Consider the following 25,894-nt stretch of genomic DNA (forward strand, 5'->3'; position numbering starts at 1 on the left):
TAACTTGATACTAAATTAGGCAGGACACTACCTACTCATGCTTCCAGTCTTAATTAGCAAAGTATTTCATGTTGAGAATGGAGATTTAACACTAAAAATTCACTCACCCTTGTTGGTATCCACTTATCCTTGTGTGGGCTGTTTTTGTGTTTAGACAACAAGTAGGCCTGATTGGCTGCTGAAGGGTCATTCTGTGTACATGAGGGCAGAACAAATGTGTCTATAGTCATCCAAAAACATTGCAGATTATCACCCCTGTCACTGCAACCACACTCCATGTTTTACACAGCCATAATACCTGGCATCTGGAACACTTACTTAAAGTTACAGTTCTGTGACTATTATTATTTACTTCTTAATGGCTGCAGAAGAGTTTATCTTGAAGTCCTTAGTGAGCTTGACTAACTTTTTGTTTTTCACAATGAAAGTTTGTAAGCTATAAGTATCAAAACAATGAAACTGCTTATTTTTGCTGAGAAATAAATACATTGGTTTAATGTGGCTAGACTGTGTTTGAATGAAAACAAGCTCACAGCCTAACAAACTCAATTTAAAATTGTTTATGCTGGATAATGAAATGCGCTGATTTGGAAGGGAGTGGAAGAGTGACTAAACCATCTTGTGACAGAGCCAAAATGTTTCAGTTTGGGTATTGCTCTGCCTTACACAGCAATTACATCCAGCTGAATCTCATCCTTCATCCTGAAAACCACAAAAAGTTGCTGGTCATGCTTATGTCAGGTTCTCACGCACTGCAGCTCAGAGACTGGCTTGACTTAGTGCTTGCATCCTACACAGATGAGTGTCCTTTGCACCTGAGGACCCTAGAGCTAGGTGGCAGGTGCAGAGCAATGCTGCAGCCTTCTGAGCTATACCTGTCAGCAACATGCAGTGTGTCCTCCAGCACGGCCACCGAGGAGGGTAGCTTTGTGCTTCTGACACAAGAGTTTGGAAAGTTCTGAGTGATTGTTTTCTCAGCACAGGCTTGTGACTAACACTGTCTGGGATTACCAGTTTATTGTACACCTATGGATGTCAGTCTCCAAACTAAGTAAACAACCATCTTTCCACCCTTAGCCATTGAACTGGAATATTCAGTGGACCTTGGACTGACCTGGCACCCGATTTTGAGAGACTGTCTTCCCACTAATGTGGAATGCAACAAGTACCATCTCCAGAGGATTCTCATTTCAGACACCTTTAACAAGTGGACCCGGGTTACTTTGCCTCTGCCTCCCTATACTAGGTATTTCCCTCTAGTTTCCTACAGAATAAATCCATGTGCAAAACTGTGTGCTGGGACATGGACATTCTGGTGTTAAAATAATTCTACCTTGCCATTTTTGTTCCATCCATGTGTATGGCAACAAATAAGTGTAAATAAATGAGGTCCCATCCTGCGGTGCATAACAACTGCAAGGCTATGTGCCTTTACTTTTCTTAGCTATTTAAAGATGGGAGTCTCTTGTCCTGGGAATAGACACCCAGAACTCTCACATTAGCAGCAGCCTCAATTAATTCTGGTTATTTTGGTTGCTGACTGGAGTGGCTAAATTCCCACTGCACCCTGTGCTTGCAGCTATTGGCTATGAGCTTGTGATTTAAATGCAGACTTTTCAGGCTTCTTGTTTTTTTCTGTGCATTCCTTGTATCCTTTGTCTCCCTCTCTCAGCTTTGATGCTCTCATCATTGTTATCACACATACCCTATTTTATCCTCCTTTTTCTTTTCCTACATTCTTTTATATTTGAGGGAAGAAAAATTGTGAGATGTGTTGGAAGGTGGCAGGGAAAGGAGTTGTTTGGAACTAGCAGTGCTATTGGGAGTGCTGCCACACTGTTCCCCACAGTGCTGTGAAAACTGATGGATTTTTCCTTCAGTTTGTTAATAATATCCATCTAGGGATAACCGAGTAGTTCACCCTTCCAGTCTGTGTCCTGCTTGCTGTGCTGTTTTGCAGTGATAGCTCTGATGCAGTCACACCTGGTAAAGCCAAGCAGAGCTAGCCCAGGGGAGAGCCCTGCAAACCACGGTGGGCATCAGGCTCTCTGCACAGGTTGGCCCTGCAGCTCTGCTCCTGCTGCTGAGCCCGGTCTCCTGACTCAGGCATAGGCTGAGCTAACTGCAGGCACAGAAGCACCACATTGCAGGCACAGCCTATGCTGCTTTGAGGAGATTGTTACAGAAGATGTCAGCTGATGAGCACTGGAGTTTGGAAATGGAAACCTTTATTTTTTAGCAGCTGTACTGAGAGACTGCCCATGGAGTTGCCACGTATTTTGAAACTTGTAGCAGAATAGTCTATGTTCTATTAAATATCTTTAGAGCATCTAGAGTCTTCCCTGTCCCTAGTGCACAACATCAGGTAATAGTACTTCTGTAGGATTTGTTCCCAGCATTGTGAATGGTGAAGCCCTGGAATGGGTTGTCCAGGGAGGTGGTTGAGGCCCCATCCCTGGAGGTGTTTAAGAGCAGGCTGGATGAGGCTCTGGCCAGCCTGATCTAGTGTGTGGTGTTCCTGCCCATGGCAAGGGGGTTGGAAGTAGCTGATGCTTGTGGTCCCTTCCAACCCTGACTGATATTATGATACTATGATTGGTTTCCTCTGCTTCTTCTTTTGTACTACTTCACTACATACTGTTCATGAAATTCATTGTCCCAGCAATTCTTGTATAAAGTCTGTAAATTTGTGTTTAGGAGGGGCTTTCCAGGGCAGAACAGCAGAAAACAGGACTGGGGGGGTTGATGTTCCAAACCAATTGAAGTTGGTCCTGAAAGCAACCTGCCACCTGAGATAAAACTCAGGTTTATAAATAATTGTGATTTTAAGACTGAAAAGTGTTTTGTGTCAAAGAAGAACTCCGATGCCCTAGTGAGGCAAAGATTGTTCTTCAGTCCAATCCAATAACTGTATTTGTTGGCTCAAGTAATACACCTTTCCAAAGGTATTAAGATAGGGATTGCATGAGAGAAGGTATTACAGCCTTAGCTCACAAGCAAGAGAGACATCAAACTTTAGAGTAAGGAATAGTGCAGCTAACAGGCTCTTTAGTTGAGATGTGATTTCATTTTTACACTACTTGATTACTTCAAGCGGTGTAACAGCAGGTGTGTGCCTCCAGTTGTTTGTGCCTGCATGTGTTAGGGACATGCAGGCAACATAGTTGATAGCTTGGCCTGGTGCACAACACCCATACTTGCATAAGCCTTTTGGGCCCATAAGCCTTTAGGGCTCATAAGCCCCAGAGTGCTATCTTACCTCTGGCCTGTATAAAGCTTTGAAGGTAATGAACACTTAGTCCTAACTTGGAGCTGATTTTAGACTGCAAATGCAAATACAAAGCTGCTCCCCAGAGCATCAACTCCATAAATCATTAGTGAAGCACCAAACCTAAAGCAGGCAGTGTAGGTCACAGGTGCTTGTCTTCATTCCTCAAGGACTTCCCCACAATTTGCCCATTTCCATAGGCAGCTAGCCAAGCACAGCAGTAGATTTCTCTTTAAATAAACTTGTTATTCCTTCTCCTCATGCAACATACTTATAAATAAATAACTCATGAGACAACACTGACCTTACCATAAAAGGTAAGATCACCCAATGCATTTCTCAGATTTTGCTGTTTATTTATTTTAGTGTTTGCAATCATTGTGATGTCTCTTGGGGTTGCAATAGAAGACAGACTACCCAAAGGTCAATGCTGCCATCTAGTGCTGGGCAGCAAACATGGACTGGTTGGCACTTGCAATGGTGTATTTGCTAAGATGACAGAAATTCACCTACCCACGGCTCTTCAATCATAGGTGTCTGCTACTGCTGCACGAATCCAATAGCTATTTGGTGTCCTCTGACTGTCTCATCTTGTCTGTCTTGGGAGCGGAGACAATACACCTACAGCTATATCAAGGCAAGGTGTTTGAACAGGGAGTTGTTTAATCAATACAATGAAATATTTACTGAAAGGAACCAGGACCACACCACAGATAATTTATTAATATTTCTAGTGAAGTCCTGAGTTGAGGGGAGGGAAGAAATTGCAAAGACAGGGTCATGCACAAGCCCTCTGTGGTGCTCTCACTTTTTCTCTGTAGATTCATAAATGGCAGCTTATTTCCTAGATGCCAACCCACTCCCTAGAGCTGTTCTTATCTAAGTGAAGTTGTCAGAATTTATAGAGAAAAGGTTGGGTTAGTTTGTTGATTTCAACTGAAGCAATAAAATTCAGACTCAGTATCAAACATGGATGATTTGTGTGATGCTGTCTTGATCACTTTCCCAGCTCCTCCTCAGGTTTAAATTTCTGCTGGAACATGGTTATGACTGGTCTGAGCTCCCCCTTGGGCAGACCACCTTTGGCCTATCCTTTTCATGGCACCAACCACAGTCCATGTGCTTTGCTCTCACCAGCAAGCCCTTTCCCACCCCCCACAGCATGCTTTGTCCTGCTCTCAAAATGTGGGCACTCTGCTATTCAGGGACATTGCTATTGCCACAAGTCAGACCTCTTGCAGGAGCAGTTTAGCCTCAAAATTGTAATTTCCTTTCAGCTGAAGTTTAGGTTGTCTGGCAATGTTACTTTTCTGGTTTTCTTTCTCTCACCAAGGTCTCAAGCAACTCGTTTCCGCTGGCACCAGCCCGCTCCATTCGATAAGCAGCAAACATGGGCAATCGATAACGTCTACATCGGGGATGGCTGCATAGACATGTGCAGTGGCCATGGGAAATGCATGCAAGACAACTGTGTGTGAGTGTCCTTTGCTCCCTGTCCTGCAGAATTTCACTCCTCTCTGTTCTTTGAATGATCTGGTGAGAAAGACTTGGATATCAATTTCAGAAGGAAGGTGGAGTTTGCTGATAAAACTGAGCAGGGAACTGGGACAACTTGGGAATAGAAAGAGCTAGAGGAAGGGTAGGTGTGGGGGCTGGCTCTGCCAGACCCCTGGCTATTCACATGCGTGGGCAATGCTGCTGGTCCTTTCCTCAGCGGCAATGCACTGCTTCTGTTGTTGCCTATGCTTCATCTTGCTTCCCCTCCCACCAACTAGTGAAAAGGAAATGCTTGAGTTTGCATTCCCCTCTAGGGATGTACAGTTCTGGAGCTCCTGAGATGTAATCCTTATTACTGAGGGATTTCACACTATGTCCCCTTGCCCTCATCCTGGTACTGTGTGCAGAGGACCTGGGCTGGAGGTGGAATGATCCACTAAGCAGAAGGATATCTGGCAGTTCTTCATGAGGTCAGATTTTTCCCTGGGACTGAGGTTGGCTAGAGGGCCTGATGCTTCTGCTCCATAGTAGGGTGTGCTGATGGAGGCACATTGGCTTGATCCTTAAACTCTCTCTATAACAGCCCACATAGAGCTCTGCAAAGCAAACAAACAACAACCAGAATCTCTGCAGATTTGTCTGTCTGGCAACAGAGAAATATCTTCCAGATGGATGTATTGCTTTTTGTCCAGCCAGAAATGGCAACAAAAATGGGAGAATGGTTGTATAATTGTGCTGTGGCTATGCTTGTTAGAAATAGATTCTATGTCTGCAAAACAGACATACGATTATGTTGTGCTCTGCCCTGACAGCACTGAAGTACCAGGGCATGATCTCCCTGCTCAAATCTGCATAGTAGCCGAACACATTTCCATGCTGTTACCAAGTCTTTGGCAAATTATAAGAAGGTTTTTCAGAGGAGAAAAAAAAAAAATAGGGGGAACTATTAAAGAAAGAACAGGCATCAACTAATCCCCTAAATTTTTACAGAAACTTACAGTTCAGCACCAGCAGAACATTGTTAGGCTTGACGCATTCCCTTGGGTTTATCTATCCAAGTACCATGTATTTGCTGACTTTCCTCCATGCTGGAGTGTACCCTGTAGCCTTCCTAAAGCTGTTTCTCTTTTATATTACCTACAGGAAGTGGTAGGTATTTGAAAATCCCATGTACAGGTTGTGTACTCGTAGATAAAGCAGACAGCTTCCAAGTGGAAGAAGATGGCACCAATTAAACCTCCATGAATTTGGCATTTGTTTTCCTCTGCAGCTGTGACGAGCACTGGGGTGGGCTGTACTGCGACGAGCCAGAGACTCCCCTTCCAACCCAGCTGAAGGATAATTTCAACCGCTCACCCTCGAACCAGAACTGGCTGACAGTGAATGGCGGCAAACTGAGCACAGTCTGCGGAGCGGTGGCCTCAGGGATGGCTCTCCACTTCAGTGGGGTGAGTGCTCAGCACTGCATGTGGCAGGACACATGGGGCTGATCTTAAAAGCTGAATAAATAGCAAAGTGTTGAAAAACATCAGGATATTGAACATATAATACATTAAAAAATTGTTTGTCTAGCTGAAGGTCAAAGTCAGACAGGTCCTACAGACTGGGGCCAGACAGAGGCACTACAGGAGAGCAGATAACATGTTCCTGGCTATGCTACATCCAGAAAAATGAACAGTGCGTGTGCCTCTTGAAAGGAGCTGTGGAGAGGCTTTTGAAGGCAGAGCTGATAAAGCACAATTCAAGAATGCAGACATTCAATTCCACTCACTCATAGCACTTAAAACTTCTAGAGAGCAAAGTTTGGTGTGGCTTCTAATCAGATCATAGAGGTAAATTAATAACTAGATATTTGCATGTATATAATTTGCACTTAGTCCTACATCCATGTGTAGGCTCTGCCTTCAGGTGTTTTACTGTTATTTTTTTTCAGAGTAGAAGCTCAGCCTAAAATTGCTGGTTTAGCTCCTTGCATGGGTATAGAACCCAGGCTGCTGATGAATTGCGGTTGCTTACAGATAACCCTGGGATGATAAACATGACCAAATAGTAATTCAGCAAGGTGTGACACTTACACTTGTAGATCACTTCCATGCAGATTTATAACTAGTTTCAGAAAATCGATGCAAGTTTCTCCAGCCAGCACTTTTTTCTTTGCTTTGAAGGGTTGCAGCCGTATGTTAGTTACAGTGGACCTGAACCTCACCAGTGCAGAATTCATTCAGTTTTATTTCATGTATGGATGCCTGATAACTCCCAATAGCCGCAACCAAGGGGTACTGCTGGAGTATTCTGTGAACGGTGGAATCACTTGGAACCTCCTCATGGAAATTTTCTATGATCAGTTCAGCAAGCCTGGGTTTGTGGATACCTTCTTCTGCCTATATAATTCTCTGCTCTAAAGTAAGGCGATCTTGCATGTTTCATAAGACCTTGTGTGACATATTACTGCTGTGGTGTGGCTGTCTGAGAATCCTGCAGGCTTGAGCATCAGCATTTGTGGAGCTGCTAGGCCAGAAATACAAGGCTAGTAAGGAGTCTGTGGCACTCTGGTGGGTTTGAAAATGCTTGCAGGAAGATCAATTAACAGCTACATTAATTATGTTCATCCTGTTCTTTAAGATACTTTGATTAGCAATCTAGTTTCTTATTGATGAAAGCAGTCACTGTTTGAACTAGTTAGAAAATTGTGTGTGGAAACTAAATTTCTACATCCATCAAAAGGATGGATACAATCAAGCCCTCTTTTAACTTATCTGTGAAATTCAAATCATGCATAGATATGGATAGACCTTCTCCTCACTGATTTAAAAACCATAAAAACCAGGGCTAGGAGGGACCCATTATCTGTTATTCTGTTTGAAGACCCCATGAGATCACTGCCACTTCAGCTGGGTTTAAGTGTCCTATTGTCTGTCATTGTCACAGACATAAGAGAGGTATACTAGAACATTGCTGTCTGCTGAATTGCACCAGCTTAAAAACTGTAATCTGAACTTTATTTCAACATTCTCCTTCTTAATGCTTCCCTTAATTAGGACCTTATGGTCATACTCTGCTAGCCAAGGCCATTGCATTTGGCCCTATAAGCACAGCTGGAGCATGTGAGATTGCTCAAACCATGCCACAGTCTGTCTGCTGGCCCTTCCCATCTCAGTCTGAGCCCATGTCCCAGGGATGATATTGGGAGTTACCGTGAAAGGTTTTTTTCATCAGTCTCCCATTGGGGAACACAGGATAGCTCACCCAGTATTCCCCTTCTTTCCCAGCTTCTACCTACTCCAGGAAACAATGAGAATGAATCTGGTCAGACTACCCAGCACAGAGCACTAAGGAATGTCCTCCTCCCATGGATTTCCTACAGCTAATCTCCGCTTTGCATTTCAGCTTTGTGAACATCCTCCTTCCCTATGATGCCAAAACCATCGGGACACGCTTCCGCTGGTGGCAGCCTAAGCATGATGGCCTGGACCAGAATGACTGGGCCATCGACAACGTGCTGATCTCCGGCTCAGCCGACCAGAGGACAGTGATGTTGGACACCTTCAGCAGCGCTCCCCTGCCACAGCACGAGCGTTCCCCGGCCGATGCTGGGCCCACTGGGAGGATTGCCTTTGACATGTTCATGGAAGACAAAACTACAGGTAAAGGTCTCACAGGGAGCTGAATTAAAGAGCAAGAAGTAAGGGCAGTGATTTCCAGAGCTTGCTAAGCATAATGCTGTAATGCTTATGTAAGAGGGGCTCTGAGCAACAGAGGTGCTAAATGTCATAAATCTACACATGGGAAAGATGTGGTGCTGACAGTCTCAGGAGCAATACTAAATAATTCTCACCTAGGCTGAAAAACCCATCTGTGAATCCCTGTTTGTGGTTAACACTACTCCCTGCTTGCTTTAATTTGTATTGTCATGTTGTATTATGTTTCCAAGTGAATGAACACTGGTTATTCCATGACGACTGCTCAATTGAGAGGTTTTGTGACTCTCCTGATGGCGTCATGATCTGTGGTAGCCACGATGGCAGAGAGGTCTATGCAGTCACCCACGACCTGACTCCCACAGAGGGCTGGATTATGCAGTTCAAGGTAAAATCTCTGTTTGCAAAACAGCTATTCAAAACCACATTTTGCTCCAGGTCTAAGTAGTTAATTCAGGAGTCAGGAGGCTGTACAAGCCTATGCATGAGCTGCTGCCTGCAGGGAAAAGCACTGATGTTATTAGGCCATCTTTACCGTTCTCACCTACTCCATTGCTGATCAGCTTTACCACCACCAGCTGTTCTCAGACTGACAGTCTCCTTTCCCAGCACAGCAGTTACATGGATGCCATATGATATGGATATTACACATATATAAGGTGTCTGTTGCATTACAGCTGCTTGGTGAGGGAAAAGCAGCTTCCAAGTAGCCCATGCTGTTCCTATGTTGTTGTGCATTCACATCAGCCCTGCACCCAAATCCCTTTTCCTAAACTGAAAAAAAACTCAGCAATATGTGGTGGTTGTAAGAGCCCTTTGCACATCTGCCATATAGTCTGCCTAACCATAGCCAAGCCTCCTCTGAAATAATCAATTCTTAGATCGTGGGAGATTAATTTTATTAGTTATGGGATAATAGGGTATAAGGCACAAGTGTCAAAACCTGGAAATCCATAAATGTGAGCTAACTAGAAGAAAATGAAACTCAGAATATGGTGCCTGTTGGGAGTACTTAGGAGATCTGCAGATGGCAGGTACCATGCAAGCAGTGTTACTGCGATCATTTAGAGCAAAGTTCTTCAGTCATTTTTCAGGTTCAAACATTTTGTAAAACTCTAGACACCACCACCACAATTAATTCTCATTTACTTATGCTCTTTTCTTTATTAGGTTTCTGTTGGATGTAAAACCTCAGAAAAACTTGCCCAAAATCAGGTCCATGTGCAGTATTCCACTGACTTTGGCGTTAGCTGGAGTTACCTGGTACCTCAGTGTTTGCCAGCTGATCCAAAATGTTCTGGGAGTGTTTCACAGCCATCTGTTTTCTTCCCCACAAAAGGGTGGAAAAGAGTAACTTACTCACTGCCTGAAAACCTGGTGGGCAAGTAAGTATGAATGTGGTACTCATTTTAAATTCAGTACTTTCTGAAAAACACAACAGGGAATATATCTGCCTGTTCATTTTCTGCCCAGGAAGGTGCAGACACGTTTGTCATGCATACTGCATAATTTTCTTTCCTATCAGTCAAGTAGACTATGACTGTTGGTCTGAAGAACCAGTAAAGTTATCCATCTCTGCAGTCTGCTCACAGCATGTTCTGCTCTGTTCAGACAGCCCTGGTCAATTAGAGACCAGATTTATGGCCTGAGTGGAAAAATTCCCCTTACTGTCTGCAGTAGGCCACACACATGCAAATGGTTTGCCCTTTTCTGCAAAACGACAACTCTGACATTCTTTGAGCAATTTGCTCAGGAAGTACAACCCAAATGGAAGTGCTCTTGCAAGAAGCCAGAGCAGCTTTTCCTGGCTTCAGTAGTGTCTGGAGTCTGTCCATACATTGTCACTACTAGATGTGTGAGGAAGATACAGATGTGTGTAAAATCAGTTTCAACAGATGCAGCAGGATATTACTTTTGGAAGCTTGGAGGGTAACACAGTCATGAGCCTGTTACGTTTTACCCTCCTTTTTCAGTCAAGTTGTGTTATACCTATGTCTGGTTTTCTTCATTACTTCCTATCTAGTCCCGTGAGGTTCCGGTTCTACCAGAAGTACTCAGATGTGCAGTGGGCCATCGATAATTTCTATCTGGGCCCTGGCTGTCTGGAAAACTGTAGGGGCCATGGAGACTGCCTGAATGAGCAATGCATCTGTGATCCTGGGTATTCGGGTCCCAACTGCTATCTGACCCAAACACTGAAGGTAAGTTTACTACATGTTTTAAAGAGAGATTTTTGTCATGTGTTTGGCTGAGAAAGAGAAGAGATTGCTCCCTCTGGAAATTCAGCTTTGATTCCTGTCAGCCTGAAGATGCACGAATCCATGTTCAGTCCCAGTGTCAGGTTTTAAACAAAATTATTACTGCAGTATGCAAGAACAAGTTTGTTCCTTTGCAAATAACACTGCCCAGAAAAGCTGTAATAAAGTTCACTGCTCATCCCTAGGTCATCATGATATGAACTAAAGCACCCTTGCACGTAGGATTTTATTTGATCAACCCCTGTAGAAAGATGATTGCTTTTATCATGCTGGAACTTAGTGAAGGAATACAAGAAAATTACATACAAGTAATTCATGTAGCTGCTGTTAGTGTTACGCTGTAACAAGCAAGTGAAATCTACTTAGTGTGAATTGAAAAATTAAAGAATTTTTGAAACTTCCCATATTGAGAAAATAATGTGCAAGGAACCCTACATAAGTTTAAGATTTTAATTAGGACACCAAATATCACCAAGGGCAAAACAGACTCAACTGAGGGAAATTAGTTTAATTTCTTACCAATCAGACCAGAGTAGAATAATGACAGATAAACCCAAATCTTAAAGGTATCTTCCATCCACCCTTCCCTTCTTCACAGCGTCAGGTTTACTCCCAAATTCTCTGCTTCCTCATGCCCATTGGCAGGGTGGGATGGGGAATGGAGTTGTGCTCAGTTCATCACATGTTATCTCTGCCACTCCTTCCTCCTTGGAGTGAGGATTCCTCACACTCTTCCCCTGCTTCAGCATGGGGTCCCTCCCATGGGAGCCAGTCCTCCATGAACTTCTCCAACATGAGTCCTTTTCACAGGCTACATCCTGAAGGGAGGTTGTAGCCAGGTGGGGGTTGGTCTCTTCTCCCAAGCAACCACCAACAGAACAAGAGGTCACAGTCTCAAACTGCACCAGGGGACGTTTAGGCTGGATGTTGGGAAGAAGTTCTTCACAGAAAGAGTGATTGGCCATTGGAATTGGCTGCCCAGGGAGGTGGAGTCACCATCACTGGAGGTGTTTAAGAGGAGACTGGATGAGGCACTTGGTGCCATGGTTTGGTTCATTATGTAGTGTTGGATGATAGGTTGGACTTGATGACCTCGAAGGTCTTTTCCAACCTGGTTAATTCTACTCTATTCACTCTGGGAAAAAATGTTACAGTGTTCTTCAGCTGTTCAGACACATTTAGGTCAGTTCCAGCTGTGGTCAGCAAAAGAATGAAGATGATTTTTACCTGTGCTTTCTGCTAAATATCTCACTTACAGACCTTCCTGAAAGAGCGCTTTGACAATGAGGAGATTAAATCAGACTTGTGGATGTCCTTGGAAGGTGGAAACACCTGTACTGAGTGTGGGATTCTCGCAGAAGACACAACTCTCTATTTTGGAGGTGCAACTGTGAGGCAGGCTGTCACTCAAGATCTGGACCTGCGGGGAGCAAAGTAGGTTGAGTTTCCATGTCTTGTTAATGGGGAACTCTGTTAAACTCTGACAGCTGCAGGTGACACAGCTCAGGGATTTCCAAAACCACCACAAGCATAGCTCTGTCTCAGGGGGACACTAATGAAATCATGATTCTCCACATGCTGATGCTTTCAGACAAGTCACAGAGAACAAGTCTCATCCTAGCACAGTGGAAAGGGTTTGCCATGTCCAGATGAAGCAGCAGATCCCCTTCTGCAGGAATGTCCAGCAGAAAGCAACACCTGTTCTGCAAACAGGAGGGATACCACAAGCTCCCCTCCAGGAGACACCAGCTATGTCTCCCACTGAGTTCAGAACAGGAGCTTTGCTGCTTGTCCTCTCTTGGATGCTTGTACAAAACTCACTCCACTCACATGCTGCAGAAAAGAGTGACTAAACTAGAGTGCAATGGAACTATGTTAAACTTTCCCTTGGCTGTGTGGCTTTAATGAAGCCACACACTCTTACTGCTGTCATTCAGGAGGAATTTGCTCAATCACACAACCTTTCCGGAAGAGGCCTCAGGGAGTCCTAGTGCAACCTCATGCTCAAAGGCAGGTCAACAATGAATTCAGGTTGCCCAGGGCTTTGTCCCATTGGGTCTTGAAAAACCTCCAAGGACACTCCCACAGTCTCTCTAGACAGCTTGTTTCAGTGAATTACCCTCACAGGGATTTAGGTGGTTTTTTTGCTGTTATATCAAACTGGTACCGCTTCTTTTTCTATGTATGACCCCTGTCTCCCTGTCCCAGCCATCTTCTCCAGGCTGACCTAGCCCTGGTTCCTCAGTGTCTCCTCACAGGGCTCCAGTCCCAACCATTTTGGTGGCCTTCACTGATGTTGCCTCAGTTCCTTTATGCCCTTCACTGACACAAGGGCACCTTGTTAATGCAGGTTGAGCTCCCTGTCCACAAGGACCCCCAGGGAACTGTTAGCAAAGCAGCTCCCAGCCAGTCAGTCCCCAGCTGGTACCACTGCTGGGAGCTTGTCCCTCACAGGGGCAGGAAGTGGCTGAGTTCCAGGAGGTGCCCACAAGAACTGCTAGGCAATAGTTTTGGTGTTACCTGCTTCAGAGTGCTGCCATTGTGAACATAGCATACCTGCTAACAGGAGCAAAACTCTCCACTTATGCAGATCTTTAGCAGATATAAACTCAAATATTTCCACTTAGGTTTCTGCAGTACTGGGGGAGAATTGGGAGTGAAAACAACATGACAACATGCCACAGGCCTACCTGCAGAAAGGAGGGAGTGCTGCTAGACTATTCCGTTGATGGAGGCAAGTACATGCTCTAGTTTCAGCTAAGCTACTCCATTGCTCTATACTCAAACACCATGAGTATCTGAGAAGTTGTCAGAAAGATCCAAATAATAACTTTTAATTGTAGAATTCTTTATGTCCTTGTAAAGTTTTTTCCCATCTAAAATTTCCACCTATTGCACAGTTTTCCATACTGCTCCTGCCTGATTTCAGCAATCAGTGGCTTCCAGGCAGTTTGATTCCTTAATGCAATTAGAAGACTACTTACAATCAGTAACAGTTGCCAACTGCCATTAAGCTAAGAGCCACCAACAAAAACTGGAGCTGGTATTTTTTATTTCCTGTTACCTTCCTTTCTACCTTTCAGAACATTCTGCCATGTGCTTTATGTATTACTAAACCTGTGTCTCCTCATCCTAGGGATATCCTGGACTTTGCTTCACGAGATGGATTACCAGAAATACATCTCAGTCAGGCATGACTACATCCTGCTGCCCGAGCAGGCTCTGACCAACACAACCCGCCTGCGCTGGTGGCAGCCCTTCACCATCAGCAACGGCTTCGTGGTCTCGGGCCCCGAGCGGGCGCAGTGGGCACTGGACAACATCCTGATTGGAGGAGCCGAGATCAACCCCAGCCAGCTGGTGGACACCTTTGATGATGGTGAGACAGGCCATGACTGTTCATCTCCTCTGGCATTACCTTATCTCAGACAAGCCCTGTGAGCCTGACAGCACACTTCTCTGCTAACTGCAGATGTTTATCCACTGGTCTTGATGCTGCCAGGAGAGGTGTGCAAATGCTCACACAGACTGTACACACAGATACCTGTGTGTAAATAGAGACGTGTGCATGTACCTATAAGAAAAGCAAAACCACGTATTTCAGTTAACTCCTGCTGGTAACGTTTGTTTTGGTTTTGGTTTTGGTTTTTTTCCTAAAGTGTGCTTATTTAAACATCTTAATTACTTCTGATGTTTTTCTTATGTTTGTTAGTAGATTACTTACTGTGTGTCAGGACATAGCATAAATTTAGCATTTGTATCAGTAAGAACTGTGTCTGGCGATTGTGTGGATTCATTGCTAAGCCTTGACGTTACCAAGACAAAGCAGTAACTGTGTTTAACTCTTCTTAACAGAAGGCACCTCCCATGAAGAAAACTGGAGTTTCTATCCTAATGCAGTCAGGACTGCAGGGTTCTGTGGAAATCCATCATTTCATCTCTACTGGCCAAATAAGAAAAAGGACAAAACACACAACATCCTTTCCTCCAGGGAGCTCATTATACAGCCAGGATACATGATGCAGTTTAAAGTAAGAAATGTTCTCTTTCTCTCCAGAGTAAAGTATGCAATGAAAAGCCATCTTAAGTGTCTCCAGAAATTATTCTTCTTCCAATTAGGATGCCAAACTGGATGAATAATTAATAATGACTTTGTATTAGAATCCAAAGGAAGTTGTGAAGTGTAGGTAATGGGAACCAGAAAGCTTGCATGAAGGTTAAATGTCAAAGTTTTCTGACTGACTGTGTGCTTTAGAGGTTAATGAGAAGGACTGGAAGTCAAATCCCTTTTTCTTTAAATCCCTGGCTCATCAGATGCAGTAAGAACAATCTTCTGAGATAAGCATCCACAGCATGCAGGATTGCCCCTACCTCAGGAATAAGCAGAAAAGGCAAGGTAGAGGCAGGCTGGAGAACAGTGGCATGGGAAAGGCAGAAGTGCTCAAGTAGAAGCACCCCTTCTACTTACTTGTGTCACAGCAAATGACTTAAGTAATATGAGAAACATTTCTGGGTATTTTACTTTGATTTAAGGAAAAATTGTGCAGAGGGCCAAAGGTAGCCTGTAGTTGTCATTCAGAAATGTTCTTAAATAAGCCAGGAACTCATCTGAAAGCGGTGCTATCCAAACAGCCCCCATTTGCTTGTCAGGGGTTTTTCCTTGCTCTTCTGTTTGACAAGACTGTTGAAGAGTTTTCCATCTTCCACTAACCAATATTTTCACCTTTTCTCACCATCATTGCCTGGTTTATATTGACTGTGTAATACAATCCCCAAAGCACTGCTTCCCCTACTCACACACCATGTCACCTTTGAAGCAAATGTAACAAAGAGGAGTGTGACAGGCTTTTTTACTGCTTAATGCTGAGACCCTCCCATTTTACACAGCCTTGTTTTACCCAGCCTATCACCTTTTTTCTCCTCCATTTTAAGGCCCAAGTTATGATAATCCATCAACATTTAATAGGGCACGTGACTAAACCCTCACTGTAAAGTTTGTCTCTCCCAATTGTCTCCTCTCTTTTCTTCACCAGACACAGCAAAGATCTTATTTCTAAACTTGTGTATAGCTGACATTTGGGTTTGAAGCTCTTAAAATTCAGCCTTTTGCTAACTGTTCAGTTCTGTACATTGAGTACTGTCATCTTTGCACTCTAATGCGACACAAATATGTTTGTTTTAAATATTCAGAATAATCCTGTTCTTAAGTCAGATTTACTTGAAGCTTATATCCATATGTTTATGAACTATAAATTTCATAGACAACTAAGACATAGTTTGGTAATTCACTTTCTGAAATGCCAAGGAGCTACCACATCTCTGTGTTTCAGAACATCTGTTTGTTTAGGTATTTAATTTGACCTTCGAGAAGGTAGTATTTGAACTCTCTTTGAAAACAACAGCAGCAATGAAGTAAAACTCATTATGTAAAAACAGTATCTGAAGTAGTGTCTGTTTTCCACCCACTTTTGATGGATTTTGTCCAAGATCTAAGTTGTAAATCTCTTTTATACAGCCTGTAAAGAACATAAACAAATGCAAGGCTTTGTTCTATATCACATTAAATGTCTACCAGAAAATTTTCTTTGTGCCTTAGATTGTGGTTGGTTGTGAGGCAACTTCTTGTGGGGACCTCCACTCTGTGATGCTGGAGTATACGAAGGATGCCAGGTAAATGACAGCAGAACACATAAACCTGAAAAAAAATATTAAAATAAAATAGTGTGATACAAAAAATCTAGCAAGATTTTATTTATTAAAGCAATGGCTTTGCTATTCATCTTGTAACAGGAAGTGAACACAAAGCTTGTGTACAACCACTAGAATTTGTCTACATAACTCCTGTTAATTCTCTTTATGATTTATCCCACATGTTGACAGATTGATGGCACTTAGGCATCTACAGTCACATTCATAAGCAAGCATCTGTTTAAAATGTGCTGACAGAAAACTGCACTCACATGAAGCTATCATTTAGTATGACCTGGGACCACCTCTTTAGGGCCAAGCTGTGATGAAATATGAGTTACTGAACTCCAAACTGGTCTTTAAGAAGCAAACAATTAGTAACACTGTAGGATAGTAGCACATTTGTACAAGGAAAGGGGTATTCTTCACTGTGGGCAAAAGATGGAACAAATTCTGTTGGGGCTCTTCTGAACACTGTAAGAAAAAGACCAAGGAGCAGACCCCTAAATAAATCCTTCTGTCACACCAGCCCAGAGGAGCTCTAGGTTGGACTCCTCTGTGGGTACCCCTACCAAGAGTTTTAAGCACTCAGCCGTGCTGCAGGAACATCCTCCCTGGCTGCAACTGATGCTTCAGCCTCTCACCTCTTGTCTGTTTGTGGCTCCAGATCATGGTAACTTTTGATGGCAGTCTCTTGGGTTCTTTTATTAAGACAAACAACACCATGACCATTAGAAAGTATTTGTTTCTGTTTCTTTATTCTTTCAGTTGTTCTAAAACATACTTTTTTGTTGCTTCTTACAGGACAGACTCATGGCAGCTTGTCCAGACACATTGTCTTCCTTCCTCATCTAATAGCATTGGCTGCTCCCCATTTCAATTCCATGAAGCTACCATCTATAACTCTGTTAACAGCTCCATGTGGAGAAGGATAACTATCCAACTGCCTGATCATGTCTCATCCAGGTAGGTTATTGAAGGGTCAGCTCCCTGTGGAACTATAAAATGCCAGTGCTCTTTCTGGCACAATTGCTGAATTGTAAATGTTTTAAATGCTTCCTTATTGCTGGATTTAGACCTAATAATTAATGTTTTTCAGGAAGCTTTTTGTTCATAGAACTGGCTACTGCCAGCAATGCAGCAGCCACCCATTCAGGCTGAATCTCTCCTGTTATTGAAGGCACAGTCCCTTCATAAGACATATTTCATTACCCCTGCTGCTGGTACCTTTGAACGTCACTGTACAGATGTGTTTCATTGCTAGGTATCACAATTTGGGTTTTGGCTTTTGATATCTGCAGTGCAACTCAGTTCAGGTGGATTCAGAAGGGAGAAGAGCTAGAGAAGCAGAGTTGGGCAATCGACCATGTGTACATCGGGGAAGCATGCCCTAGGCTCTGCAGTGGCCATGGATATTGCACAACTGGAGCCATTTGCATCTGTGATGAAGGATACCAAGGTTTTATTTCTTCAGTTTCTTTCTCAGACATCTGTTACAGTCTAATTGAGCTCAAAATTCAACCACAAAATAAGTGACATGTCAAGTCTAAATTAATCACCAGAATGCTTGAGTACTAAATTGTAAATTAACAATCTGACAGAGCTGCAAAGAGCAACCCTTCCCTCCCTTTCCTCTTTCTGGTTTGAGTCAGCAGTCTCTCCTGTCTGACACTGTATGTAAAGCCCATTCAGCCTTCACTGAAGGCAGAACATGGCTACCTGCTCACCCTATACTCCTGTCAAGGGGAGGGCCGTGTGCATGGGATCCAGATGTTGGTGGCTGGCACCTGTGACTCTGTTCTGTGCCCCATCAGGACAGTGTTCTGCTCCAATCCATCAATGCATTTAAGTCCATGTCTAATGGTACCTGAGTGCCCTCATTACATTTTAAATGTTTTGTGGGAGTGGAGCCAGTATTTGATGACTTCCAGGAGAGAGTCTCACCACTTTCTAAGATCAGATTCCTTCCCAGGTTTACAGGTGGTTCCCTTCACCCAGCAATTTGAGGTTTCTCACATTGGCCTCAGTGCAAAATAGGAGAAACAATCTTGTAGTTCTTGAAGCTATACTGCTGTGAAAACCCAAACTCACAGCCTCAGTTTGCTGTACAGCACTGTGCACATCAGGAAAGGATCTGCTGAAATGCACTCAGGCTGTAGTCATGGTGTGCTTTGGGCCATAACTTGAAGGGAATTACAATGATCTGTGTGTTTGATAACCTGATTGTGTCATTTTTAGGTGATGACTGCTCTGTTTTTAGCCACGATCTCCCCAGTTACATTAAAGATAATTTTGAATCTGAAAGAGTCACTGAAATAAACTGGGAAACCATCCAGGGGGGGGTGATAGGGAATGGATGTGGACAGCTGGCCCCCTATGCCCACGGAGATTCGCTCTACTTTAATGGATGTCAGATACGCCAAGCTGTGACCAAGCCTCTGGATCTCACTCGAGCAAGGTACTGCTCTGAGCCCCAAATGCTCTTTTATCAGCTTATGAGAAAAGAAACTCTTTGTATGTATGTGCAGCCATGTGGGTCAGTACTGACCTGTCTGTACAATGCAGTCTGATGTGGCCAGCAGATAAATATTGGGGTTGGCAAAACATTTTGTGACTTCCATCTGGGAGATGGAGAGCATGGAGGAAGTGATAAAAATGTCAGATGTGCCCAACAGAGCACTCTCTAGTAAGCCAACATTGACAATGAAGCCATTGGCAAGGGCTGAGCACCAGACTGTCTGGAGCAGTGCCTGATCTGATAAGACAAATCCCATGTCTGTGTGTGCCTCCACAGCAGTTGGGACTGAAGATGCTATTAGTAATTACAGACTCATCTTCACGTTTCAGTTGTCAAACAGAATTAGATTCACCTGGCAAGGAACAGGAGGATCTTTTTCATCTGTTGAGCCTCTTTGGACGTGGAAAAACAAATGCAGCCACCAGTCTGTGCTGGCTCATAACAGAGTGACAGCTATTGGGACTGGTTTGTATTTGGTTGTCTAAAGCAGGATTAGAAATGGGAGGAATTGGCAGATGGGCCAGATATAAATCAGCCACTTCCTTTCTTACTTGAACACTCAGGTAGAAACTGATAAATCTTCTAGGCATTTCATTATATTCAACCTTTATTTGCCCTTTTTTAGCTTTTCATACATTGATTTGCATGTTTATATTGTTTATGTGTCTTGTAAAATTGGATCTATTGCTCCCAACTACCAGCAATACATTATACACAGGAGCTGATGTGAGTTTATTTTGCATGTTAAAAGTAATGACTCTTGTGGATGCTGAACATTTTACTAAGGTGACTGCAATAAACCTGGAAATACTATTGTTCCTGTTTGAATACTCTGTATATTGAAAACACCTTTTCTCTGTGTGTTTTACAGCAAAATCATGTTTGTTTTGCAAATTGGAAGCATTTCACAAACAGACAGTTGCAATACCAATCTGAGTGATCCCAACACTGTAGACAAGGCAGTGCTCCTCCAGTACAGTGTAAATAATGGAATTACATGGCAAGTAATTGCACAGCATCAGCCAAAGGACTTTATACAAGCCCAAAGAGTGTCTTACAATGTTCCCCTGTGAGTACTCAACCACATTTCATTATCATTAAGTGCACAAAATATATTTCTGCTAAGAAAAAAATCTATCTTTGCATCACTGTGGAAGAACAAAGGTTGATAAGAGGGTAAACAATTAAGAGGAAGGCTGATTACAGATTCCAGCCCAGTGTTTATCAATATCCTTAAAAGAAAACTGGAATATTTGTTTTAAAGATGGGAGATCAAAATGGAATTCCTCCTTATGTATGCATTTTTCACCATTCAGTGTTTTGCACACATGGTGTGTTGATTTTCTGGAATGTAGAAATAACATTTTGACTTTGCTCTCAGTTCCTGTTGGGAACTAGATTGGGATATGTAAAGCAGCAATAGTCTGGAGCTCTCATAGGCACTTGTTGTTGTATGACAGGGAGGCACGAATGAAGGGAGTCCTACTGCGCTGGTGGCAGCCTCGTCACAATGGAACAGGTCATGATCAGTGGGCTTTGGACCACGTAGAAGTCGTCCTGTGAGTATCAGCTTCACCTCATCCCACCCCATCTCAGAAAGCACTGAAATCCCTCCAGCATGGCATGAGTGTTGAGCTCAGTAAGAACCACTGTGGCCCAGAGAAACCTTTGAGAAGCAGTCTTTGCTAATGCTCTGCCCTGACTGCAAGCAGCAGCAGTTAAGGCAGCCACACAGTAAGTGGCACAGCAGGGGTATGTGGTGTCCTTTGTGGAAAAACACAGGAGGTAAAGCAGGGCTTTGCCACCACCACCTATTGGTGTGGGGCTGTAATGCATCAATGACCATGAAAAAATACTGTGCTGGGACGTAAGAAAGGCTATTCCTGTTCAGTGCTGTACTGCCATGTAAGACTGATCTCTGTCCTAACTAAAGACACTAAAGGGTCTGCTTTATTGCTCCTTGCACAGAGTAATGTTGTTGTGCCTCTGACCAATTTGCATTAGCAACTAATGCCTTATTCATTTCCTTTTTTTAGTAAGAAGGACACTGTTCAGAAACAGGGTTCACTGTATCAGGTTCCCATGGTCCAAGCTCTGTACTCATCCCCTTGGTCAAGATTTTACCAAGTAAAGTGTCTGCAGCCTCCTGATTCTCCCATTGCTGAGATGGGTTTGCTGGCAGCTAACCCGTTTTGCTGTGTTCCATCACCAGGAGCTGACCTGCTTTTCCTCTAACAGTTTAGTTCCAGTAGAAGTGAAATGCTCGTGGCTTCACGGGCGGAAACTCATCGTGACAGTGGTTGGCAGAGAGAGGCGTGCCTGCTCCATAGATAGGTTCAAACGTTCCTTTTATTGAACAATTTAAAATCCAGAAATGAAGAAACTAGGCTGGGATAACTTCCAGACTGTGTAATTAAATCCACAAGGTTTCTGAATTAGCAGAGACACTGCAAGTGATGCTTTGTGACAGTAGCAAAGTTAATTATCTGATTGCTAGTTAGCCCTGTTCCTTTTGCCACCAAGAAGCACCAGCTTGCATGGCACTCATATCAACCCCAAGTCAAATTGGTTCCAGCACTGAGTAACTGTACATGCTCTGCTGCTTTTACATGCCTTGCTGGGCTCTGCTTCCATAACATTAAGCTTAAAACTTATAAAAACAGAGGGACAGATATAATTCCTGGCTTAGTTAATCAATGGTTGCATGATGTTGCATTAGGAAAGATAAGGAACTTGCAGGTGGTTCCCAGTGTTTAGGGAACCATATTCCCATGTCTTTCTACCTTGTAATTAAAAAAAAACCAATAAAAAAAAGAAGGCCTTTTCAAGAAGGTTGGCAGGGGACAGCTCTGGTGGCAATAGCCACCCCAGGGCCCACAAGGATTCACCAGAGTGCTGTAATTACCTCTTCCTATTAATTCTATAGGAAGTCATTGGAGTGTCAGTAGGCTTCTGCCTGGCTTATTCATCTCAAAGCTGGGATACGTTAGGAAACATCCATGTCTCCCAAGGGGAAATATTCCTGTTGCCACTCTGACCTTGTCTCAGAAATCCATGACTGTCCCTGGCTACAGGACCCATTGGTGCTCTGTGCTCAGTCCTTGGAACTCTGTGCTTCATCACCTGCCTGAACCAGACTCCATACTCTGGGCACTATCAAAATGATCCTCACTGGCCTTGGTTTGAGTCCTAGATTGTCATGTTTGTTTATAATCTGTGTGCCCACATTGACACAGCAGGCAAACCTCTAGCCTGTGGGGTCTTCCAGCAAGAAGGCAGCTTAGACTAGGTGTGGTTAGGAAAGTGCAGAAATTCCTGGCTTTCCTCATAAGTCATATTGTGTTTTCCCCACCCTCCTGTGTGCTGACAAAGAAGGCTGAAGTTCCCAAATGCCCTAGGCAGTGGTTTGGCTGTCTGTACCCCCAGGTACACAGCTGAGTGCTGTGCCAGCTTTTCCCCAAACCATGGGCAAGTATCACAGTATCACAGCATAACTAAGGTTGCAAGACACCTCAAGGATCATTGAGTCCAACCTATCAACACAGACCTCATGACTAGACCATGGCACCAAGTGCCACGTCCAATCTCCTCTTGAACACCTCCAGGGACGGTGACTCCACTACCTCCCTGGGCAGCACATTCCAATGACGAATGAGTCACTCGGTGAAGAACTTTCTCTTCACCTCGAGTCTAAACCTCCCCTGGCGCAGCTTGAGACTGTGTCCCCTTGTTCTGGTGCTGGTTGCCTGGGAGAAGAGACCCTTTCCTGGCTACAACCACCTTTCAGGTAGTTGTAGAGGGCAATGAGGTCACCCCTGAGCCTCCTCTTCTCCAGGCTAAACAATTCCAGCTCCCTCAGCCTCTCCTCATAGGGCTTGTGCTCAAGGCCTCTCACCAGCCTTGTTGCCTTTCTCTGGACATGTTCAAGTGTCTCGATGCCCTTCTTAAACTGAGGGGCCCAGAACTGGACACAGTACTCAAGGTGCGGCCTAACCAATGCAGAGTACAGCGGTACAATGACCTCCCTGCTCCTGCTGGCCACACTATTCCTAATGCAGGCCGGGATGCCATTGGCCTTCTTGGCCAACTGGGCACACTGCTGGCTCATGTTTAGGCAGCTGTCGATCAGTACCCCCAGGTCCCTCTCTGTTTGGGAGCTCTCCAGCCACTCTGACCCCAGCCTGTAGCTCTGCATGGGGTTGCCGTGGCCAAAGTGCGGCACTTGGCACTTGGACTTGTTGAATGACATCCCATTGGATTCTGCCCATCTGTCCAGTCAGTCGAGGTCCCTCTGCAGAGGGAGCCACGGTCTCCTTGAGCAAACTAAGGGGTAGAGTAAGAGGACAAACAGGAAGAACTTGGCAGCAAGGAGAGATGGTTTGTAAGAAAGTGGCACCACCAAGGATTTTTTTTCCCATCCAGCATGAGGAAGGTCCCTGCTCATTCCAGGGACATGTCTATGAGTGCCTGTTTTCATGGCTCAACTCTTCCCAGCAATCCAAAAATGTGAAATTAATTCTTTCTCCAGCCCAGCTGCTAAGTCACAGTGCAGATATTACTTACAGCTGATGCACAGCCAGGGCCATGACACTCTTCAGCCCAACTGATTTCTGAGCCAAGGGCCACCATATTCTCACCAGCAAACACACTCTCAGAGGCAGTTTCTTGGGTTACTTTTTGCTCCCAACATAATTTACTGGAGGGAGGGGAAAAAAAATATCCTGCAGAGGATACTTGTATGTAAAATACCTGGCAGTGATCAAAAAGCCCCAAGATGGATGCCTTTGTGTGTGTCCCTTAGAATCATTCCACTGTGGGATGAACGATCACTGAAAGCAGTGTTGTTCAGATGGTGCTGCAGCTGCAGATGGTGCTCAGATGGAACCCCTCTCCCGAGGAGGTGACATGATACCTGCTCTGACTGTGATGCCTTGCCCCACTCGTGCCCACTAACCACCTGCCAATTTGTTTCAAGGCCAGCTGATGGCTCGTTGCAGCGGGGAGCGGCTGCTAGGTGCTGAGCCGTCCAGCCCCGATAGAGCTAGTGCTGAGCACTTCTCATTAGCCCAGCATCTTTTTCCTCTCCATGTGCAAACAAAGCTTTGGGCACAATTCTCACATGTTCCATGTGGCTCTTCTTAGGATAAAACTGTTTTAGCCCAGGCTGAACAAAGAGCAGCTTTCTGTACCCCTGTACTTCTTCCCTAAGAAGAGCCCGTGTCCAGGTCTGCATTTCATTCACACATTGTTTTTCTCTGGAAGCACAGCTCTGAGCCAGTCTGCTGCACAGACACCACACACACTTTTTTGCATGTGCATTTGGTACTGCCATTTCTTTGTGTATAGCCAGGCCCTCACGGACCTCAGTTCTGGTCAAAGGTATTAAGGACTAAGGGGTGATGATAAGCTGAACACTAAGGGTCTGATGTTGCTTTCTTTGCACCTCAAAACCCACGATTTAATCCAGACAAGAAATATTGTTCCGATTGACCATTTTATGGCTAGCTGTAAGGTAACAGAACAAATCCCTCCACAGCCATCACTCCATGCTCTTCATTGTCTAGATACCTTCACGTTTTTGGCACAAATGATTCATTGAGAACTGATGTTGCATTTGGTGCAAAGAATGTTTATCCTTATTTTGCAACACTAAAATAAAAGTTATCTATTCTAGCACCAACAATGCGTGCTCATGTGGAAAAGCATTTTCATCTGCTTCATTGTTTTAGTAAAAAGCAATGATTTGACAAATGCATTTAAATGAAAACATCAGCATATTTATAATAAAGAACAGAAGCAGCTCAAACATTAGGTAATTATCTGCATATTCACAACATTTATGCCAAATTTAATACGGTGCAGACTGTGCTTTTATGACATTTTTATTATGTTCCTCAAAAGTGCATGCTGAATTTTATAGAATATGAAAACATAAACATTGATATGAAATACAAGGAAATAATTTGTCCAATTTTTATTTTCAAAAGAGATGAAAAATCCTATATTGCCTCTAAACCTCATCAGGGTTTTATGACTAATCACAGTGCTGCATGCATTGAAAGGCATTTTCTAACTTGTGTTGTATTTCATTGTTTGCTGTCATTGGTTTTGCACTAGAATAAGGTAAGTGCTTTCCCTGAATCCATACCAAATGTGTTTTTCTGTTACAGCCATCACAGAGCTTTGTCAGTGGTGGGTTGGTGGAAAATGATTTGTGCTCTCTGAAATGTGCCACAGAGCTCTGAGGGCCCTAATCCTGCAGCTCTTCCTCAGGGTGCTGGGGGGAAGTTGAGGGAGGTTAAGTTTAGCAGAAAGTGTTCAGCCGCTCAATCTATGAGGCAGTGGAAACATCAAAGATGGTGGTGAGGAGGCCTTCTCCTTCTCCTGCAGTGCAATGTGACCTGCCACTTTACAGCACCCAGTGGGTGACCTCTCAGCCCCAAGGGGGAATTCCCACTTTTTTTTTTTCTTTTTTTGTAGTTAACAACCACAGAGCTAAAGCCACAGCCAGGCAGTGTCTGTCAGTGAGGTTGCCTGGTGACACAGCCATGTGTGCCCCTTGGACACACAGCAAGTTTCTCCCCACTATTTTTGCTTCTCGTACCTTTGCTGCCTTGTGCTGTCACAGTCACCACATGTCAACAGTTAGCATAGCTACTGAGCTCTGGGTTCAAATCCTGACCAGAGTATTTATCACTGTTAACAGCCATCAGGACTTCAGCCAGAGCACATCACTTTCTTTATCACAGTACCCTCCTCACAAAGTACTTGTAATTCAGCTTCAAAATGTACACCAAGCCCAGCCCTGAGGCATAGTTTTGCCGTTTCTTAAGGCTTTGGTCATGCTTCATTTTCTTATCCAACTATTTTTGTTTCTGCTTGGTTCCTTTATACCTTGTCAATTAAACCCAGAATCATATAAACAATGAGTGATGTTAGTATACACCTGGGAGTGGATACCTCACAT

General features: G+C 43.9%; 1 protein-coding gene across 2 annotated transcripts in view; it reads left to right on the top strand.

Annotated features, from left to right (window-relative positions):
• Positions 1 to 25,894, top strand: part of RELN (reelin) — a 290,574-nt gene that overhangs the window by 259,795 nt on the left and 4,885 nt on the right. The window contains exons 46-64 of one of the 2 annotated variants that reach the window (XM_068167080.1): positions 1,078 to 1,246; positions 4,602 to 4,742; positions 6,036 to 6,213; positions 6,931 to 7,124; positions 8,153 to 8,409; positions 8,697 to 8,851; positions 9,634 to 9,848; positions 10,487 to 10,664; positions 11,980 to 12,155; positions 13,349 to 13,455; positions 13,858 to 14,100; positions 14,577 to 14,752; positions 16,318 to 16,391; positions 17,214 to 17,375; positions 17,711 to 17,868; positions 18,648 to 18,867; positions 19,799 to 19,996; positions 20,388 to 20,486; positions 24,915 to 25,050. In XM_068167080.1, the coding sequence (XP_068023181.1) occupies positions 1,078 to 1,246; positions 4,602 to 4,742; positions 6,036 to 6,213; positions 6,931 to 7,124; positions 8,153 to 8,409; positions 8,697 to 8,851; positions 9,634 to 9,848; positions 10,487 to 10,664; positions 11,980 to 12,155; positions 13,349 to 13,455; positions 13,858 to 14,100; positions 14,577 to 14,752; positions 16,318 to 16,391; positions 17,214 to 17,375; positions 17,711 to 17,868; positions 18,648 to 18,867; positions 19,799 to 19,996; positions 20,388 to 20,486; positions 24,915 to 25,044 (3,230 nt within the window). In that variant the 3' untranslated portion in view covers positions 25,045 to 25,050. The remainder of the gene's footprint in view (positions 1 to 1,077; positions 1,247 to 4,601; positions 4,743 to 6,035; positions 6,214 to 6,930; positions 7,125 to 8,152; positions 8,410 to 8,696; positions 8,852 to 9,633; positions 9,849 to 10,486; positions 10,665 to 11,979; positions 12,156 to 13,348; positions 13,456 to 13,857; positions 14,101 to 14,576; positions 14,753 to 16,317; positions 16,392 to 17,213; positions 17,376 to 17,710; positions 17,869 to 18,647; positions 18,868 to 19,798; positions 19,997 to 20,387; positions 20,487 to 24,914; positions 25,051 to 25,894) is intronic. The other variant, XM_068167089.1, reaches the window with a different exon arrangement.

The sequence above is a fragment of the Melanerpes formicivorus genome, unplaced genomic scaffold, assembly GCF_026170545.1.
Source record: "Melanerpes formicivorus ecotype bairdi unplaced genomic scaffold, bMelFor1.0.p_v2 SCAF_3, whole genome shotgun sequence".
Taxonomy (NCBI): Eukaryota; Metazoa; Chordata; class Aves; order Piciformes; family Picidae; genus Melanerpes; species Melanerpes formicivorus.